Source organism: Ranitomeya variabilis, chromosome 2, assembly GCF_051348905.1.
Source record: "Ranitomeya variabilis isolate aRanVar5 chromosome 2, aRanVar5.hap1, whole genome shotgun sequence".
Lineage (NCBI taxonomy): Eukaryota > Metazoa > Chordata > Amphibia > Anura > Dendrobatidae > Ranitomeya > Ranitomeya variabilis.
The window spans coordinates 64,813,419-64,833,973 of NC_135233.1; the positions used below are offsets into that span (position 1 = coordinate 64,813,419).

General features: G+C 44.8%; 1 protein-coding gene across 2 annotated transcripts in view; it reads right to left on the reverse strand.

Annotated features, from left to right (window-relative positions):
• VPS54 (VPS54 subunit of GARP complex) overlaps positions 1 to 20,555 on the reverse strand; it is an 85,653-nt gene that overhangs the window by 56,525 nt on the left and 8,573 nt on the right. For both annotated transcript variants that reach the window (XM_077282506.1, XM_077282507.1), the window contains exons 2-5: positions 10,687 to 10,840; positions 8,772 to 9,013; positions 8,250 to 8,325; positions 3,459 to 3,496 (exon numbers count right to left, since the gene is read on the reverse strand). In XM_077282506.1, the coding sequence (XP_077138621.1) occupies positions 3,459 to 3,496; positions 8,250 to 8,325; positions 8,772 to 9,013; positions 10,687 to 10,831 (501 nt within the window). In that variant the 5' untranslated portion in view covers positions 10,832 to 10,840. The remainder of the gene's footprint in view (positions 1 to 3,458; positions 3,497 to 8,249; positions 8,326 to 8,771; positions 9,014 to 10,686; positions 10,841 to 20,555) is intronic.

A 20,555-nucleotide genomic window follows, 5' to 3' on the forward strand; every position in this document is an offset into this window, starting at 1 on the left:
AAAGGGAGAGCCACAAATTGGTAGTGGTCCTGGCCTATTGCGAACCTGAGAAACCTCTGATGGGCAGGTGCAATGGGTATATGCAGGTATGCGTCTTGTATGTCTATGGAGGCGAGATATTCTCCCTTCTCCATGGACGCAATGATGGACCGAAGGGACTCCATGCGGAAATGACGGACCCGTACATATTTGTTGAGCTGTTTTAGGACTAGTATGGACCGTACGCTGCCTCCTTTCTTGGGAACTACGAACAGATTGGAGTAGAACCCTCGGAAGAGGTCGGTCGTGGGTACCGGTACTATGACTCCTGCTTGAAAAAGCGAGGAGACCGCTTGGTGGTAGGCACGAGCCTTGGCTGGCGGTTTTGGGGGGACAGAGAGGAAGAATCGGTCCGGTGGGTTGGAGGTGAAGTCTATTTTGTATCCGGAAGACACTAGTTCCATGACCCACCTGTCTTCTGTAATAGGCAGCCAGACTTGATGAAAGAGCAAAAGTCGGCCGCCTACTGGTGTGGTGTCTTCGGGAGTCCGTGAGTCATGATGAGGAGAAAGTCTGAGATTTTCCTCCTCTGGGCTTAGGCTGGCCTGCTTTTGACTGCCAGGTCTTGTCCGACCTTTGCGTCGATCGTGAGTTGTCCCTGCGTGGGGAACGGTTACGATTTTGTGCTGGACTCGAGACGGACCAGCCGGAGGAATTCCGAAAGGTTCGGAATCGAGTTTGGTTACGCTTCTTGTAAGTGCGTTTAGGTTTCAGTTGGGGAAGAGAAGTACTCTTACCCCCGGTGGCGTTGGATATCATAGTGTCCAACTGTTCACCGAAAAGTCTCCCACTGAGGTAGGGGAGGTGCGTGAGGGACTTCTTTGAGGCTGCGTCCGCTTTCCATTCCCGCAGCCAGAGGATACGCCGAATCGTGATGGCGTTTGATGCTATCCCCGCTACTCCCCTTGCTGAATCCAGAGCTGCATGGAGCATGTAGTCTGCTACAACTGCTATTTGAACCGCTTGGTCCGACAGCTCAGGAGTGGATGCTTGGAGAGCTTGTAAATTCTTTGCCCAGGCCAGAATGGCCTTGGCAGCCCAAACTGAGGCGAACGCGGGAGCCAGGGATGCCCCTGCTGCCTCAAAAATTGAACGAGCCATGCGTTCTACCTGCCGGTCTGCTGCGTCCCTGAGGGTTGAGCTATCTGGCAGTGAAAGGAGGGTCTGTGCTGCTAGCCTAGAGACTGGGGGGTCCACTTCAGGTGGATCTGTCCATTCATTGGTGTCCTTCTGTGGGAAGGGGTACCTCGCCTCCAGATATTTGCGATTAGCAAATTTTTTCTCAGGCTGTGAGAGCTGCTTTTTAAGGATCGCCTTAAACTCTGGGTGGTTAGAGAAAACCTTAGGCGGCTTCAGAGGTCCTTCAAAGGAAATCTTATGTTCTGGGGCCTCTGGTGGCGGATCAGAAATATCCAGCACCCGATGGATGGATGAAATTATGTCCTCAACTAGCGCTGTATTGCTAGGAGGGATTGGGATCAGGGACCCCTCCGTGTCTCTGTCTGAGTCAGAGTCACAGATGCCTTCCGAATCCTGTGTATCACTGAGGCGTCCCCTGCTGAGTGGGCTGGGGAGGAGGCCTTCTCTGGTCGGGGATTGCGGAGATCTGCATTGTCTGTCCTTGGAATGGGACGGTCTAGATGACCTGGAGCTACGGTGTCTCTCCCTAGAGGGGGATGACCGTGTGCTATGGGATGACGCAGATGGACTTGATCTATGGGTCCGCTTGCGTCCTGACCTAGACGTGGATGTGCCAGGGTCATCTTGTTCCTGAGTCAAGCTCTCCCTTTGCTGGGTAACGGTCATAGCCAGGGCATGACCCTGCAGAGCCTGAAGCAATGTGGAGGTTAGGTTATCTATAGACTGCGTCATAGATTGCGATATCTGGGTAGCCCATTCCGGCGTGGCATTAGACACCGAGGCATTGGCAGGGGCTTCTTGGGGCTCTGACACATTAGTTTGTATACAGTTCTGACAATGTGGGTATGTGCTACTACTGGGGAAAGCGGTCCCGCAGGCTGTGCAGAATGCATAATAGCAGTTCTGCCTGGTTCTCTAGGACCTTGAGCCCGGCATAGTGCAAAGAGTGCAGAAGGGCTGCCGGCAGAGGACCTTACAGGGGTAGAGAAACCTATAGGGGAGCCTTATAGGTAATATGGATTCACAGCCTGAGTAAAACAACCCAGCTGTGATCTTACCCCACCAATGTGCCCCTAGGTCCAGCGCCGAAGATCCACAGTCCTGTGCCCCCCCGGAGACTGGCTGCCTGGTCCTGCAGACCGGGAGATGCAGGGTTAATCTGCAGCCGAAAATGGCTGCTGAGACAGAGAGGAAAGGAGGAGAAGGGGGCGGAGAGCTGGAAAAAAGGCAGCAAGGCTGTGTAAAAACGCGCCCTTTCTGTCTCGATCCACCCCCTTTATGACACTGTAGAGTGTCATATTTGTCATCCGTGGGGCGGGCCGGGGGGCGGAGAGGAGGTGGCAGCTTCAGCTAGGCCGAAGCCGGGGCCTAAATTAGATGCCTGAGGCCCAGAAGGGCTCCAGGCCGGCGCGAAAGTCCGGGAGGGGGTCGGATGTGAACCGGACCCCTCCGGATTTAAAGGCAGGATGGCGGTGGGGCTATAAGCGGAAGGGGGAGCCCGGTAGGGGTCTCCCTGAGGCAGTATAGAGCTGGTGCTGCCACAGAGACAGTGTCTGTATGTGCCATGCCTGCCAGCACTCCCCCCGGCCCCAACAGGAGCCCGCAGCTGGGCTGGGGTCCCTGGATGCAGGCGCAGTGTGCTGGCCCATTGCTGGGAGCTGTAGGATGCTGCCTGTACAGGCCCTACCTGAGGTGTCTCAACCTAATACCCCCAGAGGGGGATTAGGGAGGGTGCTGTTGTCACCTTCAGGGGCCTTTATCCTCGCCTCGACCTCAACCCAGAAACCAAAAGGAATTGGGGAAGGAGGGGGGGGGTCTCGACTTCGAACCAGCACCCGAGGGACTGGGGAAGGAGCAACATGGGGAATAGCCATCTCTACTTCAACTGGGCACCCCATAATAGGGGGCCGAGGAAGGAGCCATGCCGGGAGTCTCACAGGAGACCCTCTTTTCTTCATCTGTAATCCCGTCAGAAAAAACGGAGTAAAAATCTTTTAGGTGTGCCTCCTATGCGACACTAAGCAAAAACTGGAGAAGGCTGATGCCGTCCAGGGGTGTATACTGCACAGGAGGAGCCACAGTTAATCTTTTTCAGATTATGCATAGTGTCGCCTCCTAGTGGACAGCAGCATAACACCCATGGTCCTGTGTCCCCCAATGAGGCGACAGAGTAATTAGAAAAAATTAGGGGTCTCGGCTTATACTCGGGTATATACGGTAAGCAATTTCTAATCGAATAAGCTGTGACAAGAAGAGATGCCCATATGTGCCTGATTTACCTTAGGTACTTGATCCAGATCTGCCCTTGATTTATTACCTGGAACACATAAAGAAAGGTAGGAACGTCACAAGCAGCAATTCAATATATAAATCAACAACGCACACAAAGAGACTGAGATCCGAGCAGATCATCATTTTGGAGTTTATTCACATGCACAGTTTGGTCATCAATTTCCTAAAAGAGCAGCTTGGGTGGAATTTGGAAAATTGGGCAAAAAAACCTATGACACTACACAATGTGTGAACAAACCTTTATACCTATGAACAGCAGAACTGGATGGGAATGCAATTGGTCTTCCATATCTCATGTATTTTATTTTTATGATAATAGGAATGTAGAAATTAACCACTGGAAAGATGGTAACTAGATGCAGAACAAAACTTATAGCCCGTGTCCAAAATCATCATATTAACTAATTAGCCTCAGCCGTATCAACATGCATTTATGTGATTTGACATGACAAGAATGCTGAAGACTCAAACACTCATTGTCTAGATGTCATTCTCTGCTCCTCCTCTTCTGGCATTGTCGGCGGGCGACGGCTGTAGGCAATTAGGGGGGCAATGATTGTCTGCAGCAGTCACGTTTGGACATCACCAGAAGAGGAGGAGGAGACGGAAGGGGACCTGACCAGCAGGACAGAGGAGGAGCAGAGGAACGCTAGGGTCAGTAGATCCAGCCACACCTAAAATAAAATCAAAAGTGGAAAAATGCTTTAATATGCATTCTGTCGGACTTTGTACCAATCCTAATTTGCTTTACTTTCTATTAATATTTTTTTTAGCCAGATTCAAATTTTTCACTTAATAAATTTGTCAAAAACAGAGACATATGCTTGCCTGAGCAGAAAGTAAGCTTAATTTGGGCATATTCCGATATTAAAAGCAGTGCAAAGTTTGGGCACAAAAATTTGGCGGCAATATATTATTAGACCCTGGCGGAAACGTCCATCACAGCCATATTCATCATGGACCACAAACTGTGTCTGGGGGAGTAATTAACACCAGATTGGGAACGCCTGATAAGTAAGTTGTACCGAGTATGAGAAAAGAAGCACAAGAGCCTAATAACAGAAAGCTGGCGTACATATATTAATATGTTGGTCATTTTGTCCTTGTGGTCACATAAAATGCGATGACAATCTAGTTCAAGAACTCTGGTAAGCCTCTTGTTTAATTGTGGTGCCTGTAGCTTCCATCTTATATAGCTTTCCTATAGGAAAAAAAATGTTCAAGGAGATTTAAAAAATGACACAAAAAAGTGTAAGACTTGTGCACTGTGTGATCTCCAGGTGCCAAGGTGTTCACGCTGCTCCTCAGCTGTTCTGCTTCCTGCATTGCGCAGAACTAAACCGCTACATGACTGTTCTAGAAACTGAAATCTATTAACTAAAATCCCCTCAGAACCTAAAGGGCTATTCCCATCTCCAAGATCCTAACCCAATATATAGTAGGTATAATAATAATAGCAAACACCATCAATTAGAAATGTAGTGTAGTTCTCCTGATTAGTTATGTCGCTCACCCCATGTGCAAGGAATTGCAGTTGCCCTACATATCCATGGTTACGACTGCTTATATAGTGAGTTAGGTTAGTTGCTAGTGGTTGTAACTATGGATACCTACCGTATATACTCGAGTATAAGCAGAGTTTTTCAGCACTTTTATTGTGCTGAAAACGCCCCCCTCGGCTTATACATGAGTGAGGTGTCCAGAATATGGAGGGAGAGCAGCAGCGGCGCAGCAGCGGCGGAGCAGCGGGTCACAGGAGGCAGGAGCTGCCAGCTGTGGCTAAAGCCTGCGCCCGCTGCTAAAAAGAAATGAATATTCATTTCTCTGTAATAGGGCGCAGAGTGTCAGCCGCAGCAGCCGGATGATCATGTGTGCCTGCTACTTAAGAGAAATGAATATTCACCTCCCTCCAATCTCATGGGCGTGGACAGAGGTGAATATTCATTTCTCTTAAGTAGCGGCACACGTGACAGCCTGGTGGCTGATACTGTGAGCGCTACTTGATAGCAATGAATACTCACTGTCCTCCATGCACATAGTCCCGGTGTGGGGAGCGGTGAGTATTCCGGCAGCTGTGCTCTGCTTGTAAGCAGCGCATGACATCTCTGCCATGCATGGCTAATTACAAGTATAAAGCAGCTGCTGGCACAGGAACAAGACAAGGTAAGTATAAGGCAACCTTCACACATCAGTTTTTTTGCCGTCAGGCAGGATCCGCTTAATTTTTTTTAAAAAACAGATCCGGGCAAAATGTGAAAAACTGATGCGACGGATCCGGGTTTTTTTGCTGGATCCGCTTTTGTGGGGTTTTTTTTTTCTCAAACAGGGGATAGAGAGAGAGAGAGACAGAGAGGGAGACAGAGAGAGATTCCAGAATGGAAAATGCATGATTTGTGTAAGAAAAACTGGATATGGTCGCCGGATTCGGTCATTTCACCGCACGTTTCATACGTTTTTTACCGGATCAGTTGCTGTGCGGTTTTCCGCCGGACAGAAAAAAACATTCCTCTGGACATTTTCTCCGGCTGCCGGAAAACTAAATTTTGACGGTTCCAGCAAAAAACGGATGAAACGTGAGGCCATCAGGTGCAATGCGGTGATAATACAACTATGAGAAAAAACGGATCCGGCAGAAGAAAAAACGGATCTGTTTTTTTAAAAATTCAACGGATTGTGCCTGACGGCAAAAACCAGATGTGTGAAAGTAGCCTAATTTTTTATTTTTTTTAATGTTTTTTGATGGGGGCCAACCATGCCAGGATAAGGATAGAGTCATGCATACACGGAAAGGAATGGAGCCATGCATACAACTATAGGGATGGGCCATGCATACAACCATAGGGATGGGGGCCAATCGTACCAGGATAGGGATGAGGAGCCATGCATACCAGGATAGGGATGAGGAGCAATGCATACTAGGATAGGGATGAGGAGCCATGTATACCAGGATAGGGATGAGGAGCCATGCATACTAGGATAGGGATGAGGAGGCCATGCATATCAGGATAGGGATGAGGAGCCATGCATACCAGGATAGGGATGAGGAGCCATGCATGCCAGGATAGGGATGAGGAGCCATGCATACTAGGATAGGGATGAGGGGCCATGCATACCAGGATAGGGATGAGGGGCCATGCATACCAGGATAGGGATGAGGGGCCATGCATACCAGGATAGAGATGAGGAGCCATGCATACCAGGATAGAGATGAGGAGCCATGCATACCAGGATAGGGATGAGGAGCCATGCATACCAGGATAGGGATGAGGAGCCATGCATACCAGGATAGGGATGAGGGGCCATGCATACCAGGATAGGGATGAGGAGCCACGCATACCAGGATAGGGATGAGGAGCCATGCACACCAGGATAGGGATGAGGAGCCATGCATACCAGGATAGGGATGAGGGGCCATGCATACCAGGATAGGGATGAGGAGCCACGCATACCAGGATAGGGATGAGGAGCCATGCATACCAGGATAGGGATGAGGGGCCATGCATACCAGGATAGGGATGAGGAGCCACGCATACCAGGATAGGGATGAGGAGCCATGCATGCCAGGATAGGGATGAGGAGCCATGCATACTAGGATAGGGATGAGGGGCCATGCATACCAGGAGAGGGATGAGGGGCCATGCATACCAGGATAGGGATGAGGGGCCATGCATACCAGGATAGGGATGAGGGGCCATGCATACCAGGATAGAGATGAGGAGCCATGCATACCAGGATAGAGATGAGGAGCCATGCATACCAGGATAGAGATGAGGAGCCATGCATACCAGGATAGGGATGAGGAGCCATGCATACCAGGATAGGGATGAGGAGCCATGCATACCAGGATAGAGATGAGGAGCCATGCATACCAGGATAGAGATGAGGAGCCATGCATACCAGGATAGGGATGAGGAGCCATGCATACCAGGATAGGGATGAGGAGCCATGCATACCAGGATAGGGATGAGGAGCCATGCATACCAGGATAGGGATGAGGGGCCATGCATACCAGGATAGGGATAAGGAGCCATGCATACCAGGATAGAGATGAGGAGCCATGCATACCAGGATAGAGATGAGGAGCCATGCATACCAGGATAGGGATGAGGAGCCATGCACACCAGGATAGGGATGAGGAGCCATGCATACCAGGATAGGGATGAGGGGCCATGCATACCAGGATAGGGATAAGGAGCCATGCATACCAGGATAGAGATGAGGAGCCATGCATACCAGGATAGAGATGAGGAGCCATGCATACCAGGATAGGGATGAGGAGCCATGCACACCAGGATAGGGATGACGGGACAATGCATACCCGATTTATAGTCGAGTCAATAAGTTTTCCCAGTTTTTTGTGGTAAAATTAGGTGCCTAGGCTTATACTTGCGTCGGCTTATACTCAAGTATATACGGTAAGTTACTGCAATGGCCTGCATATGAGGTAAGAGACATGGGTTATCAGAAATACTATACTACATTTCTAATTGGAGGTATTTGCTAATTTTGTTGTTATTACAGCTACTACATATTGGGATAGGATCTTGCAGATGAGAATACCCTTTCAAAAAAAGGTTAAAACCAAAAAGTTAAATAAGAATCGCAACAAAAGTAAAGATGTACACCCACCATCAAACCAATACATTTTTAGTGTACGAGTATAAGCATGTTAATCATTAGATTAATTGTGCTGCAAGAAATAAATATGGAGCTAATGTAACTAAATAAAATACAGAAGAGACATTCAGCAGTAACCACATTTCTTCATGGAGGCATACCATGTGAAAATGCCGTCCTATTATAGTCATCTTTTGGAGGACATATCGACTTCCACCTTTCATGATTTCTTTCTCTCTGAAATGAACAGAAAACAGTCATTTTTTTACCCTCATAATCCGCTTCTTGTTTCATTAGCCATGACAGTACATACAATAGTGGGGAATTCGGAAGGTGACATCGTTTGTCCAATGCTTGATATTGACGGCGTATCCTTAGGATAAATAATCAGTATCAGATTGGTGGAGGTGTGACACCCGGCACCCCGACCGATCAGTTGTCCTCAGTGCTGGCCGGATGTGATCAGCTGTGGGGTGGAATAACAGCTGCAAAACTGTATAGAGGCCACACAGCAGTACTGAAGGCCATTAATATAAGGTACTGGACAACCCCTTTAAGGATCTTTCATTGACTTTAGATACCGGTTCAAGCCCAAGATCATTTGACCACCAAGCTGCTGACCTTGGGAAATCTGTATCCTCTGGAAAGTTTAGGAAACCCTTAGAAGAAACTGTTAATCTTACTAGGCTTGTTTGCTGGATATAAGATGAAAAGTGTTCCTTGTTGATGGGTGGGAGGTAGGATGAGGGTAAGACGTCTACTTCCACAAAGTCCTGGCCCCATGTCTTTGTAAAGAAGTCAGACTCCCGTTTTGCCAGTCGGGGGTCATTTAATGCCGCTGGGAGGTTCACTTTGGAATGATAAATTGTCCATTTGTGCTGATCGGCAACCACTGACGGCTCATCACACAAACTCTTAGAATCACCTATGTGACACAGAGGAAGCACAAACTGAGTTACATGCTACGTACAACTGCATATTACACCAACATCACTCCTCGGGTAATCAATTCCATAAAGAAATTTCACTGCACTGTTATAGAGGATTTGGTAATTGATCCTACAATGTTTCTATATAATATTATTTCTGTATAAACTAAACAAAAGATATGGGAATTCATGAAACTTTATAATATATCTCACTAGAGCAGTGTTTCTCAACTCCAGTCCTTAAGACCCACCAGCAGGTCATGTTCTCAGGATTTCCTTAGTATTGCATAGGTGATGGAATTAATGCTTGAGCAGGTGATGAAATTATCACCTGGGCAATACTAAGGAAATCCTGAAAACATGACCTGTTGTGGGGTCTTGAGGACTGGAGTTGAGAAACACTGCACTAGAGGATGGTAGCATCATCCGCACATACCAGCAGCCTGTAGATCCACTTTATCTGCCCACAAGTTTGGTGACCTCCTCCTAAAAAATGGGTGATTGCACACGTTGAATGTTGCTGCTCTGAATCCGTCCAATGCGATTCCCAAAGTGCCTATAATTGTCAAACCAAATCGTGTGGCTACTGGGCATCACGGTGTGACTCAGTTATGGACGCATGCAGCAAGATACAGTGTGTGTGACCACCCTGTCTAGTGAACTAGGAAATCCAAGGCAGGGAGGAGGGGGATGCAGCTGCAGTTTTTTCAACAAGTAAACAGCATTAAGGAGATTGGGGTGAAGAACTTTGGTGAAAAAAAAATTTGATTAAGGTTCCATTTACACATCCGTGTGACAGGTCCTAGCTCTGTCTGCTTTTTTTTTTCTCAGACAGCACTCAGACCCATATATTTAATTGATTCATACATACATTGGTTTTAATAATGTGTCCGAGTCTCCGGTCTGTGAGCCTCAGGGCATATCCTTTTCTCATCCATTTAGCATATCAGACTCGGTCATCAAAGTCTATAGTGATCCATAAGACACGGATGAAACTAGGAAGAATGACTTTGTACTTCAGAGCTCCATCCGAGTTTCATCCATTTGTAGTTACATTGTTAAGAGTCAATGGTAAAAAAAATAAATAAAAAAAAAATAAATCAGACAGTCCACCACCTCAGTGGAAAAAAGGGATGAGAAAAAATCCATACAACTAGGATAATTGATAACTGAGAAAAAAAATTGGGTCTGTTTCTCTCAGATGGATGTATGAGCCCAAGTCAGATCACAAAGTGCAACTTTAAAGAGGAGTGGTCTCCTTTAAGATATCTCCATGTTATCTAATTAACAGCTTATTTTGAGATGCAAATCCAAAATAGAAATTTTCAAAAATGTAAAAGCCACTTAGTGTGCAAAACTTAAGTTTCTTGCTATTTCTATTGTGAGGGTTATAGTTGTCCATCATCCGCACACTTCCAATCTGGGCGGCCATTGTCCCATCATATGCAGAGGAAGGCACCGCTGGCCTTCATGATATGTGACCACACTGCATCATCAACAGAGCGTCCAGAGGGAAGGGACCAGATAGACAGGACATGTTATGGCTACCTTTTAGCTGAGGTGGAGGATTGGTGAGACCTTTGTGCCGGTCAGTAATAGCCTTTACCATGCTGAAAACGAGTAGTGCACAATAACATGTGTCAGACACGCGGGGACTCGGGACTCTTACCTGTAGGCTCTTTGGGACAAACATCCGGAAGAGAGCGCACCAGTCCTAACTGCTGGGAAGGATCCAGGCCTTTTCTGTACAGAGCTTTGCTGCTGGTTGAGCGAGGCACTATTGAGGAGCTGTGGTTCGACGCCATTACATACATCTAGAGACGCTGTGCAAAAAAATAAGGAAAATATGTACTGGTTGCAATTTATGGTCTCATACTATTAATCTCACAATCTAAATTGTTATAAAAAGATTTCTACGCATTTGTGATCGTATCATGAAAAATTTGTTTGAATTTACAGTGTCAAGGTTAAGAATATTATCTAAGCCCTCAAACCATAAAATGCATCACAGCCAATGATTTCTGTAATGGATGTTACACAAGCATGGATTGTGGTAAGAATACACCTCTCCTTCCTGCAGCCTAATGCAACGAATGGCAAAGTCATCAAAAGGCGGCATGTAACAGTACACCGGGGGCTGAATTATTCATGTGCCGCGTCCTCAGTACACAGGCGGATTAGATTCCACTCAGTAACTGGTGAGGGACAGACTGAGATATATACCGTATTTTATATATCGATAAACTTTACCTTCACAACAGCATCAATTCTTCTATCTACACTTGCACAATGATTTTGCAGGAGTCCTGGAGGTGACAATATGGCTCCCCACAGAGCTCAGATCTCATCATCAGAGTCTGTCTACGATTATATGAAGGGACAGAAGAGATTTGCACAAGCGAAATCCCCAGATCTGTCGTTAGTTCTCCAAGATGTTTGGAAAAACCTCCCTACAGTGCAGAGTTCCTTCAATAACTGTGTGCCTAGAACACCTGATGCTGTTTGTAATGCAAAGTGCGGTCACACCAAGTATTGATTTCTCTTTTGTTTATTCACTTTGTATTTTGTTGATTGTTAACAATCAATTATTAACACTCAGGCTATGTGCACAAGCTGCGGATTTTGCTGCGGATCCACAGCGTTTCCGCAGCTGCGGGTCCGCAGCGGTTTCCCATGCATTTACAGTGCTATGTAAACCTATGGGAAATGCAATCCGCAGTGCACATGCTGTGGAAAAAAACGCGCGGAAACTCAGCAGTTTACATTCCGCAGCATGTCAATTCTTGTGCGGAATCCGCAGCAGTTTACACCTGCTCCATAATAGAAAACGCAGGTGTAAAACCACAGTGGAATCCGCACAAAAACCGCGGTAAATCCGCAATAAATCCGCAGGAAAAACGTGCAGTTTTTGCCCTGCGGATTTATCAAATCCGCTGCGGAAAAATCCGCAGAGGATCAATCTACGTGTGCACATACCCATATATGAAAACGTTCTTACTTTGCAGCATTGTTCAACACCTGCCTAAAACTTCTGCCCACCACTGATATTATATATAATGTGTATACATAAATAAATATATATTTACATAAATATATATATATATGCACATACACACAGTAGATCACATAAAAAGTGAAACTACACAGTCACACATATTTCATAAATGCATAGAAGCCTAGGTCACACCCAGACATGGGCACAAATACACATTGATGTGCAGCAATTATAAAAAGGAGTTATTATCTACTTCCCAAAGAACTACTTGTAAATATGATTGTAGAGAACTTACTAATATAACTTTTATTATCAGCTCCAGTTCTGTGTTGGATATGTCCATCTTTGGGATCTCAGCTGCATGCCATAGACAGCATCAGCACGTTATCGGAGCTGTGTGTGAATATGGCTGACTGACTCCTCTCTACAATTGCTAAGCAATTTGACTTCTTTGTTACAAACAATGCATAAAGAAAACAGGGGGCTGATGTAGAAACAGTCAGACAGACCCCCACACAGTTCTGATGACATGCCCAACACATCAGATCTATTATTACTGACAGGTCATCTTTACCAACATGGCTGCCTTTTTCTATAATCCATGCCTCACTGTTTGCAGCTCCATTCATTCATTACAAAATCAAGATGTAATGATTGTCAATGGGAATTAGGTTTTTGGCCACAGGATGCAGATTGCATGTACAGTAACTTTGTGCCCACATGTATGTCATGTGTGACATTTCTGCAATTTGGTTGCTTTTTACTGCAAAATTGCCCTAAAACAGTTGCACAGTCACAAATGCTTTTGGTCATGTCGCTAGCCTTACACTATGTTCCAAATAATTATGCAAATTATATTTTTCTCAGATTTTCCTAAATGTTCGTTGCAAATGACAGTCAGTCTAATAAAAGTCATCATCCATTAGAGTATACATCAAATTTTATTGAAGAAACCTCCCAATGATAACAGTATAATCTCCAAAATGAATAAAAACTCAACATGCACTGTTCCAAATTATTAGGGACAGTAGAATTTCTAAACATTTGATATGTTTTAAAGAACTGAAAATGCTCATTTGTGGAATTTGCAGCATTAGGAGGTCACATTCACTGAACAAAAAAGCTATTTAACTCCAAAACATCCTAACAGGCCAAGTTACATGGTAACATAGGACCCCTTCTTTGATATCACCTTCACAATTCTTGCATCCATTGAACTTGTGAGTTTTTGGAGAGTTTCTTCTTGTATTTCTTGGCATGAAGTCAGAATAGCCTCCCAGAGCTGCTGTTTTGATGTGAACTGCCTCCAACCCTCATAGATCTTTTGCTAGATGATTCTCCAAAGGTTCTCTATAGGGTTCAGGTCAGGGGAAGATGGGGGCCACAAAATGAGTTTATCTCCTTTTATGCCTATAGCAGCCAATGACTCAGAGGTATTCTTTGCAGCATGAGATGGGGCATTGTCAGCATGAAGATGATTAGGATCCTGGTGGCACATTTCTGCTTTTTAGACCATAGAAGAAAGTTGTCAGTCAGAAACTCTATATACTTTGCAGAGATCATTTTCACACCTTCAGGAACCTTAAAGGGCCTTACCAGCTGTTTCCCATGATTCTGGCCCAAAACATGTCTCCTCCACCTCCTTGCTGACGTTGCAGCCTTGTTGGGACATGGTGGCCATCCACCAACCATCCACTACTCCATTCATCTGGACCATCCAGGGTTGCTCAACACTTATCAGTAAACAAGACTGTTTGGAAATTAGTCTTCATGTATGTGTGGTCCCAATACAACCATTTCTGCTTGTGAACACTGTTTAAGGGTGGCCGAATAGTAGGTTTATGCACCACAGCAAGCCTTTGAAGGAGCCTACACCTTGAGGTTCGAGGGACTCCAGAGGCACCAGCAGATTCAAATATCTGTTTGCTGCTTTGTAATGGCTTTTTAGCATCTGCTCTCTTTATCCGATGAACTTGCCTGGCAGAAATCGTCCTCATTATGCCTTTATCAGCACAAACACATTTGTGCTCAGATACAGCCACAAATCTCTTAACAGTATGATGATCACGCTTAAGTTTTTGGAAAATTTCTAATGTTTTCATCCCTTCACCAAGGCATTGCACTATTTGATGCTTTTCAGCAGCAGAGAGATCCTTTTTCTTTCCCATGTTACTTGAAAACTGTGACCTGCTTAATAATGTGGAACATCATTTTTAAGTAGTTTTCCTTTAAATAGAATGACCTGGAAAACCAATTATCACATGTGTTTAAGATTGATTTCAGTGATCCATTGAGCCCTGAGACACAATACCATCCACGAGTTTATTTGAAAAACAAAACAATTAAATCTTTATGACACTTTAATCCAATTTGCATAATAATTTGGAACACAGTGTAGGGTTGAGGACAGGGGAAGATTGTGGCCACACCATGAGTTTATCTCCTTTTATGCCCATAGCAGCCAATGACTCAGAGGTATTCTTTGCAGCATGAGATGGGGCATTGTCAGCATGAAGATGATTTTGCTCCTGAAGGCACATTTCTGCTTTTTTACACCATGGAAGAAAGTTATCAGTCAGAAACTCTATATACTTTGCAGAGGTCATTTTCACACCTTCAGGAACCTTAAAGGGCCCTACCAGCTGTTTCCCCATGATTCCGGCCCAAAACATGACTCCTCCACCTCCTCGCTGACGTCGCAGCCTTGTTGGGACATGGTGGCCATCCGCCAACCATTCACTACTCCATTCATCTGGACCATCCAGGGTTGCTCGACACTCATCATTAAGCAAGATTGTTTGAAAATTAGTTTTCATGTATGTCTGGGCCCACTGCAACCGTTTCTGCTTGTGAACACTGTTTAGGGGTGGCCGAATAGTAGGTTTATGCACCACAGCAAGCCTTTGAAGGATCCTACACCTTGAGGTTCGAGGGACTCCAGAGGCACCAGCAGCTTCAAATAAATGTTTGCTTCTTTGTAATGGTATTTTGGCAGCTGCTCTCTTAATCTAATGAATTTGTCTGGCAGAAATCTTCCTCATTATGCCTTTATCTGCATGAACTCTGTCTGTTCTCTGTTTCAGTCACAAATCTCTTCACAGTATGATGATAACTCTTAAGTTTTCGTGAAATATCTAATGTTTTCATCCCTCGACCAAGGCCTTGCACTATTTAACGCTTTTCAGCAGCAGAGAGATCCTTTTTATTTCCCATATTGCTTGAAATCTGTGGCCTGCTTAATAATGTGGAACATCATTTTTAAGTAGTTTTCCTTTAATTAGAATCACCTGGAAAACTAATTATCACATGTGTTTAAGATTGATTTCAGTGATCCATTGAGCCCTGAGACACAATACCATCCACGAGTTTATTTGAAAAACAAAATAATTAAATCTTTATGACACTTAAAACCAATTTGCATAATAATTTGGAACACAGTGTATTCACCAAAGAGCGGAGTGCAGGAGCTACATGTCTCATCCCAGACCTGCGTCTGACGTCTTGTGTGACTGGTGTGTGGATTTCACATTATAAGATGTGAACGGAGAATGACATTAAATTACGGGTTGCAGCTATCGTGGAGTGGTAACTCAAGGCATTGCTATCTCAGACTTCATTTTAATTTAATTAAATATTACTGAGATACCAGATCTGCCTCCCGAGTCTCCGGTACATTCGATCTATGAGCTGTAGTCTAGGGATCGGGAATTCATTTAGTTAGCTGGTGGATTAAGAAAAATTGAGCATGCTGGGATTCAACATGCCCGATCTATAGTTCCACAGGGGTCTGGTAGTGGCTTACATTTTTCTTGCCCAGATCAGATAAAAATGCATCTTCAGCTAAGCTTTCATTCATGGTAGAGTTAGGAGAAATGACTGTTGGCTGGAGAAGCCTTGGGTCAATGGTTATTTTACTGAATTAATATAAACCGACGTAAACAGAAATGTTAGTGGCAAGGTCTGCACAGGAAAGCAAAGAAAACAGCGTTCAGCTAGAAAGTCTTGTATGCACATCAGAGCCGAACACAGAAGAAAAGGTCAGAAAGTGACGGCTATATTTCACTGAACACAAGTGTCCTTTGTGAGAACAGAGAACGACTCGTACAAAAACCGCCCAGCGATGCCCACAGGACACAACATGGTCCGACATACACGGTGTCACCTGTATGGGGGCAGCAGTAGCTACTGGAAGGCCACTGCCACTGGCAGATCACTAATGTGATTAGTGCAGATCCCAGAGCAGGAGAACATGGGCACAGCATCGTCTGGGGGATCAAAGGCAGGAGAATACATTTGTAAACATACAGAGTTGGTGGGCCTAGTGTTGGGACCCACACCCAGTACACACTTGTGGTATAAATATGTCAGAAATCTCTCCAATGGCTATTTCTTCAAGGAGATTTTCAGGATTAACAAAAAGAAAGGATCTGCTATCCCCCTGAAACAGTGCGGTTCATGGGTCCAACAAATTCATCTTCCAATGCCTAAAAAGGCTAGTCTCAAAATCTTTCTTCCGCAGCTCCCTGCTACCTGCCTCCTGCTTGCTGGAGGACAGTGAACTCCTGAATGACTGACAGTTCAGGCCAGCAAGTATGACTGAGTGCTGACCTATGCCCCCAGCAGAAGCAGCTTTGTCTGTGCAGTATCAGAGGAGCCCAGGGGTCAATGAAGCTGACTGGGTCCAGCCATCTTGCAAGCGTGGTGCCTGGGAGACTAGCCACCACTGAGTGCAGAGGTGGCCGGTATCCTATACAATGAAAAGTAAACTACAAAATAAGAAATCCTTCCATTCTTGAAATCGTAGAGCACAAAACGTATTTTTTAATAAGTGGGAAATTGCAAGATTAATGGTTTTTTTTGCTCCAGTTGTATCCATCGAGACAACCCCTTTAGGCTATGTGCACACGCTGCGGATTCGCAGCTGTTTTCAATGTGTTTACAGTACCATGTAAAACTATGGAAATCAAAATCCGCAGTGCACATGCGGAAACGCAGCGTTGTTAATTCCGCAGCATTTCACCTTTTTGCGGATTCTGCAGCGGTTTACACCTGCTCCATAATAAGAATCCGCAGGTGTAAAACCGCATGTGAAATCCGCACAAAATCCGTAAAAAAAACGTGGTAAATCCACAGTAATTCCGCAAGCAATCCACAGTGCGCAAGACTTTCCGCAACGTGTGCACATAGTCTTAGCATTTTCAAGGCCAATAGGTCACTTCTTATGAGAATGTGTGTATCAGGTCATGTTATTGGGTGATCAACCTGTTCAGTGAATAACTCATCCCCGCACCATTCAGTCACTTATGATATATCCTACAGAAGTGCCCTAAACATTGATGATGCAAGTGTACTTTACCTTCCAGTCCGGGTGACCACCATGTCAGTACATGTAACGATAGGAAGTTCTGTCCTCTACTACACTGTCAGCATGCCACAAAGCCAAAAGCCAGGATTTCATAAGAAAGTGATCAGCTTCAGAAAGAAATCCTGCATGACCAGAGGAAAATGTGCAAGAAGATATTTAACATAAGTTCACACGCAGCGTGCTTGTTGCAATTCTTCAGCAGCGTATCTGCAGTAAAATCCACTCCCGTTCCATGCGGATTTTGCTGCAGATTTTGCTGCAGATTGCCCTTTCCATTGCAAATGGTGAAATCTTTTCTGAATTCAGCACACAAAGTTGACACCATACAGAACTTAAAATCTGCACTTTATGCCAAAATCTGCTAAGAAATTTTCTTTTTATCTACTTAACCGGTACTGTATTGCGATGCGGATTTTATGCACACAAATCCGTGCTGGAAATCCGCATCAAATACACAACCTTAAAGTGAATGTCAGAAAAACGCCATGTTTGTACCTGGGACTAACCAGGAACCTCCTCCACATAGTTATGATCATCCATCACGCAATATTATCACTGTAATGGCGGCATTTATACAATGTGCACCACTAATTAAACTGATGAGTACATCGGAAATGTAGGACAGGCAGAACTTGCGTGACACCAGCAGGATGACTTGGCAGAGGAGTCATTTAATTACACATTTAATAGAGGTGAAGTCACCAGCTGAATAGTAATCCACTGGTTGGGTTCAAACTTCTAAGGGCAACATAATGTAGTGACGGACATGCTGATTTTTAGAAGTTTGTTCAGTAGGAGTTAAAGGGGTTGTCCATTACAATGGTATTGATGACGTATAGGACAGGTCATCAACATCAGACCAGTCCAACATCCCCATCGATCAGCTGTTCTCAAGATAAGGGCGCAGTCAGACGGCCGTATAAATGGGAACGAGATAGGAGCGCAGGGCACGGACTGGCCGGCGGACATGGGTAAACAGAGGGCAGACCGATGCACTGAGCCTTTTGGCCACACCAAGGGAGAACGGAGGCAGCGATTAGCAGGCTAAAGGTGCAAGATCCCCTACAAGGCCATGTTCTCATACCGACAGCTTGGGGTTAAAGGGAACCTGACCGTGACCCCATAAACCGCCAACATGGTTGTATAGCAACCTTTACTCCAACAAGCCCCTTAATGTAGCTAACGATTGCTGAATTATTATAAAATTAAATTACACTTTACAAATTAGTGGTTGACTAGTTGAAAGGAAAGCGGCGAGGGGGAATCATTGATCACCCAGGACTAATCCTCCTCGTAATCATGTAAGCTCGCCCCTATGAGCGCCAGCGACATGATTTACGAGAGAGAAGTCCCCGCCAGCTCTTTGCAAATACAGTGAGCTGGTGGATCTGCCAGCATGCAGCCATGAAAGTGATCTCTTACTGGGAATCAGAGGCATGGGGTAGCAAAAACTTTGTGACAGATTAACTTACCGTAACCCTTTTCTGACTTTAGGGGACACACGCCCATAGAATTCATTGCGTGCCTAAAACAGATGCCATGCTGACGTTGTACGGCATAGGTTATAACACGCTGATTGCCAAAATTACACGGGAAACCATATAAAGATTTTCATTTTTGGAGGTAAAAAAACAAAAGTCATAGCGATGTCAAAGGTGAACATAGGAACGACACAGAGATGTAAAGGAACGATCAACATACAAATTAAAAATCATTTTTTTCATGCAGTTTTTTTTCCTGCACAACAAACGGATGATTCTTCATACACTGGTCGGCTGCAAGTATTAGGGCTCATTCAGACTTCAGTGACTATATCACGCAAGAGAATCGGTCCGAGTCTCATCAGAGTTTTCTCTTCATCAGTTTCATCAGAGTTTAGTCAAAGTTTCAACAGTTTTTCCCAGAGGAGAAAAAAAAAAAAAAAAAAAAAAATACTTTCCCCACCTTATCCTATCCAGCAGACCATGAAAAAAACAGAAAGCACATGACTGGCATCTGAGCCTGTCTTTTTTTTTTTTTTTACAGACCCCCAGACTTGCGTTGTCGATTTTGTGCCGACACTCGGATTAATATCGGTCATGTCTCTGGATACATGGATATGTGAACGGCCTCATCACTATAGATTATACTGTATATGTTTTTCACGGATAGCACTGGGATGAAAAAATCTGACGTGTGAATGAGGCCTTAGGCCTCACATGTTCGCTCTATTGTATGTGAGCGGTCAGGTTTTTCCTCTGGCACATTACATTCTATAGGAATTTTCACACGTCAGGTTTTTTATTTTGCTGACCAGTGATCCACATAAAGGTATGTGCACGCGAGCAAAACGCTGTCGTGTTTTGTGTCCCCTTGTCTTTGATATTGCAATGCATGTTTATTTCTTTCTTTTTTTTTTTTTTTTTTTTTGTAAGAGCGTTATCAGACAAGTTTTGGAGCGGACCGTCCTGAAAAACAAAAAAGACATAGGGCGGACATGCCCTAAGAATATGGAGAAAGGGGACAGAACTCTATTCAAATGAACGAGACTACAAAAAAGAAAAAAGAAAAGACAGCTACAGATGGTTCTCACTGAATAGCTGATTGGACAAAGCTTTGATTGTGTTTTTCTTGCATACTAGAAAAGCAGATAAAACACAGATGGTAAAAGCACAAGAACCTGAAAATGGATTTAGTGGCTCCATCAACGCATCAAATCTGAAGTCCAGGATCATGGACCGCAAGTGTACAATGTGCATTCTTAAGGCAACATGACGACTAGACGTGCAGAGCCTCACTCTATTCACTTGTATTGAGCGAGGCGGTATCAGGTCTAGTTGGAATGTGGCTGGAAGTATGCATAGCACTACTCATCACCGGAACCAGAGAATTCGGACTGAGTGCGATGCATGCGCTGGGAGGATTCAGTAGTCTGCATAAACAGTGATTGTAGACTATCATCATAAACCTGGACAACCCCTTTAACTGTTGTCTCTAATATATAAGAACTAACACAAGCCTGTGCAGCATGGAGAGCTGTGCATGTAGTTATATGTGATAAAATTGTGGTCAGATCATGAGTCTAAGTGTTTCTGAAGTTTCACATAATTCAGCAAAACCACCAAGTAATGTTTAAACGTCCTAATATACACTGTGTAATACTCCCAAGCACGATCTCAAGGGCAACATAACCGAAGCT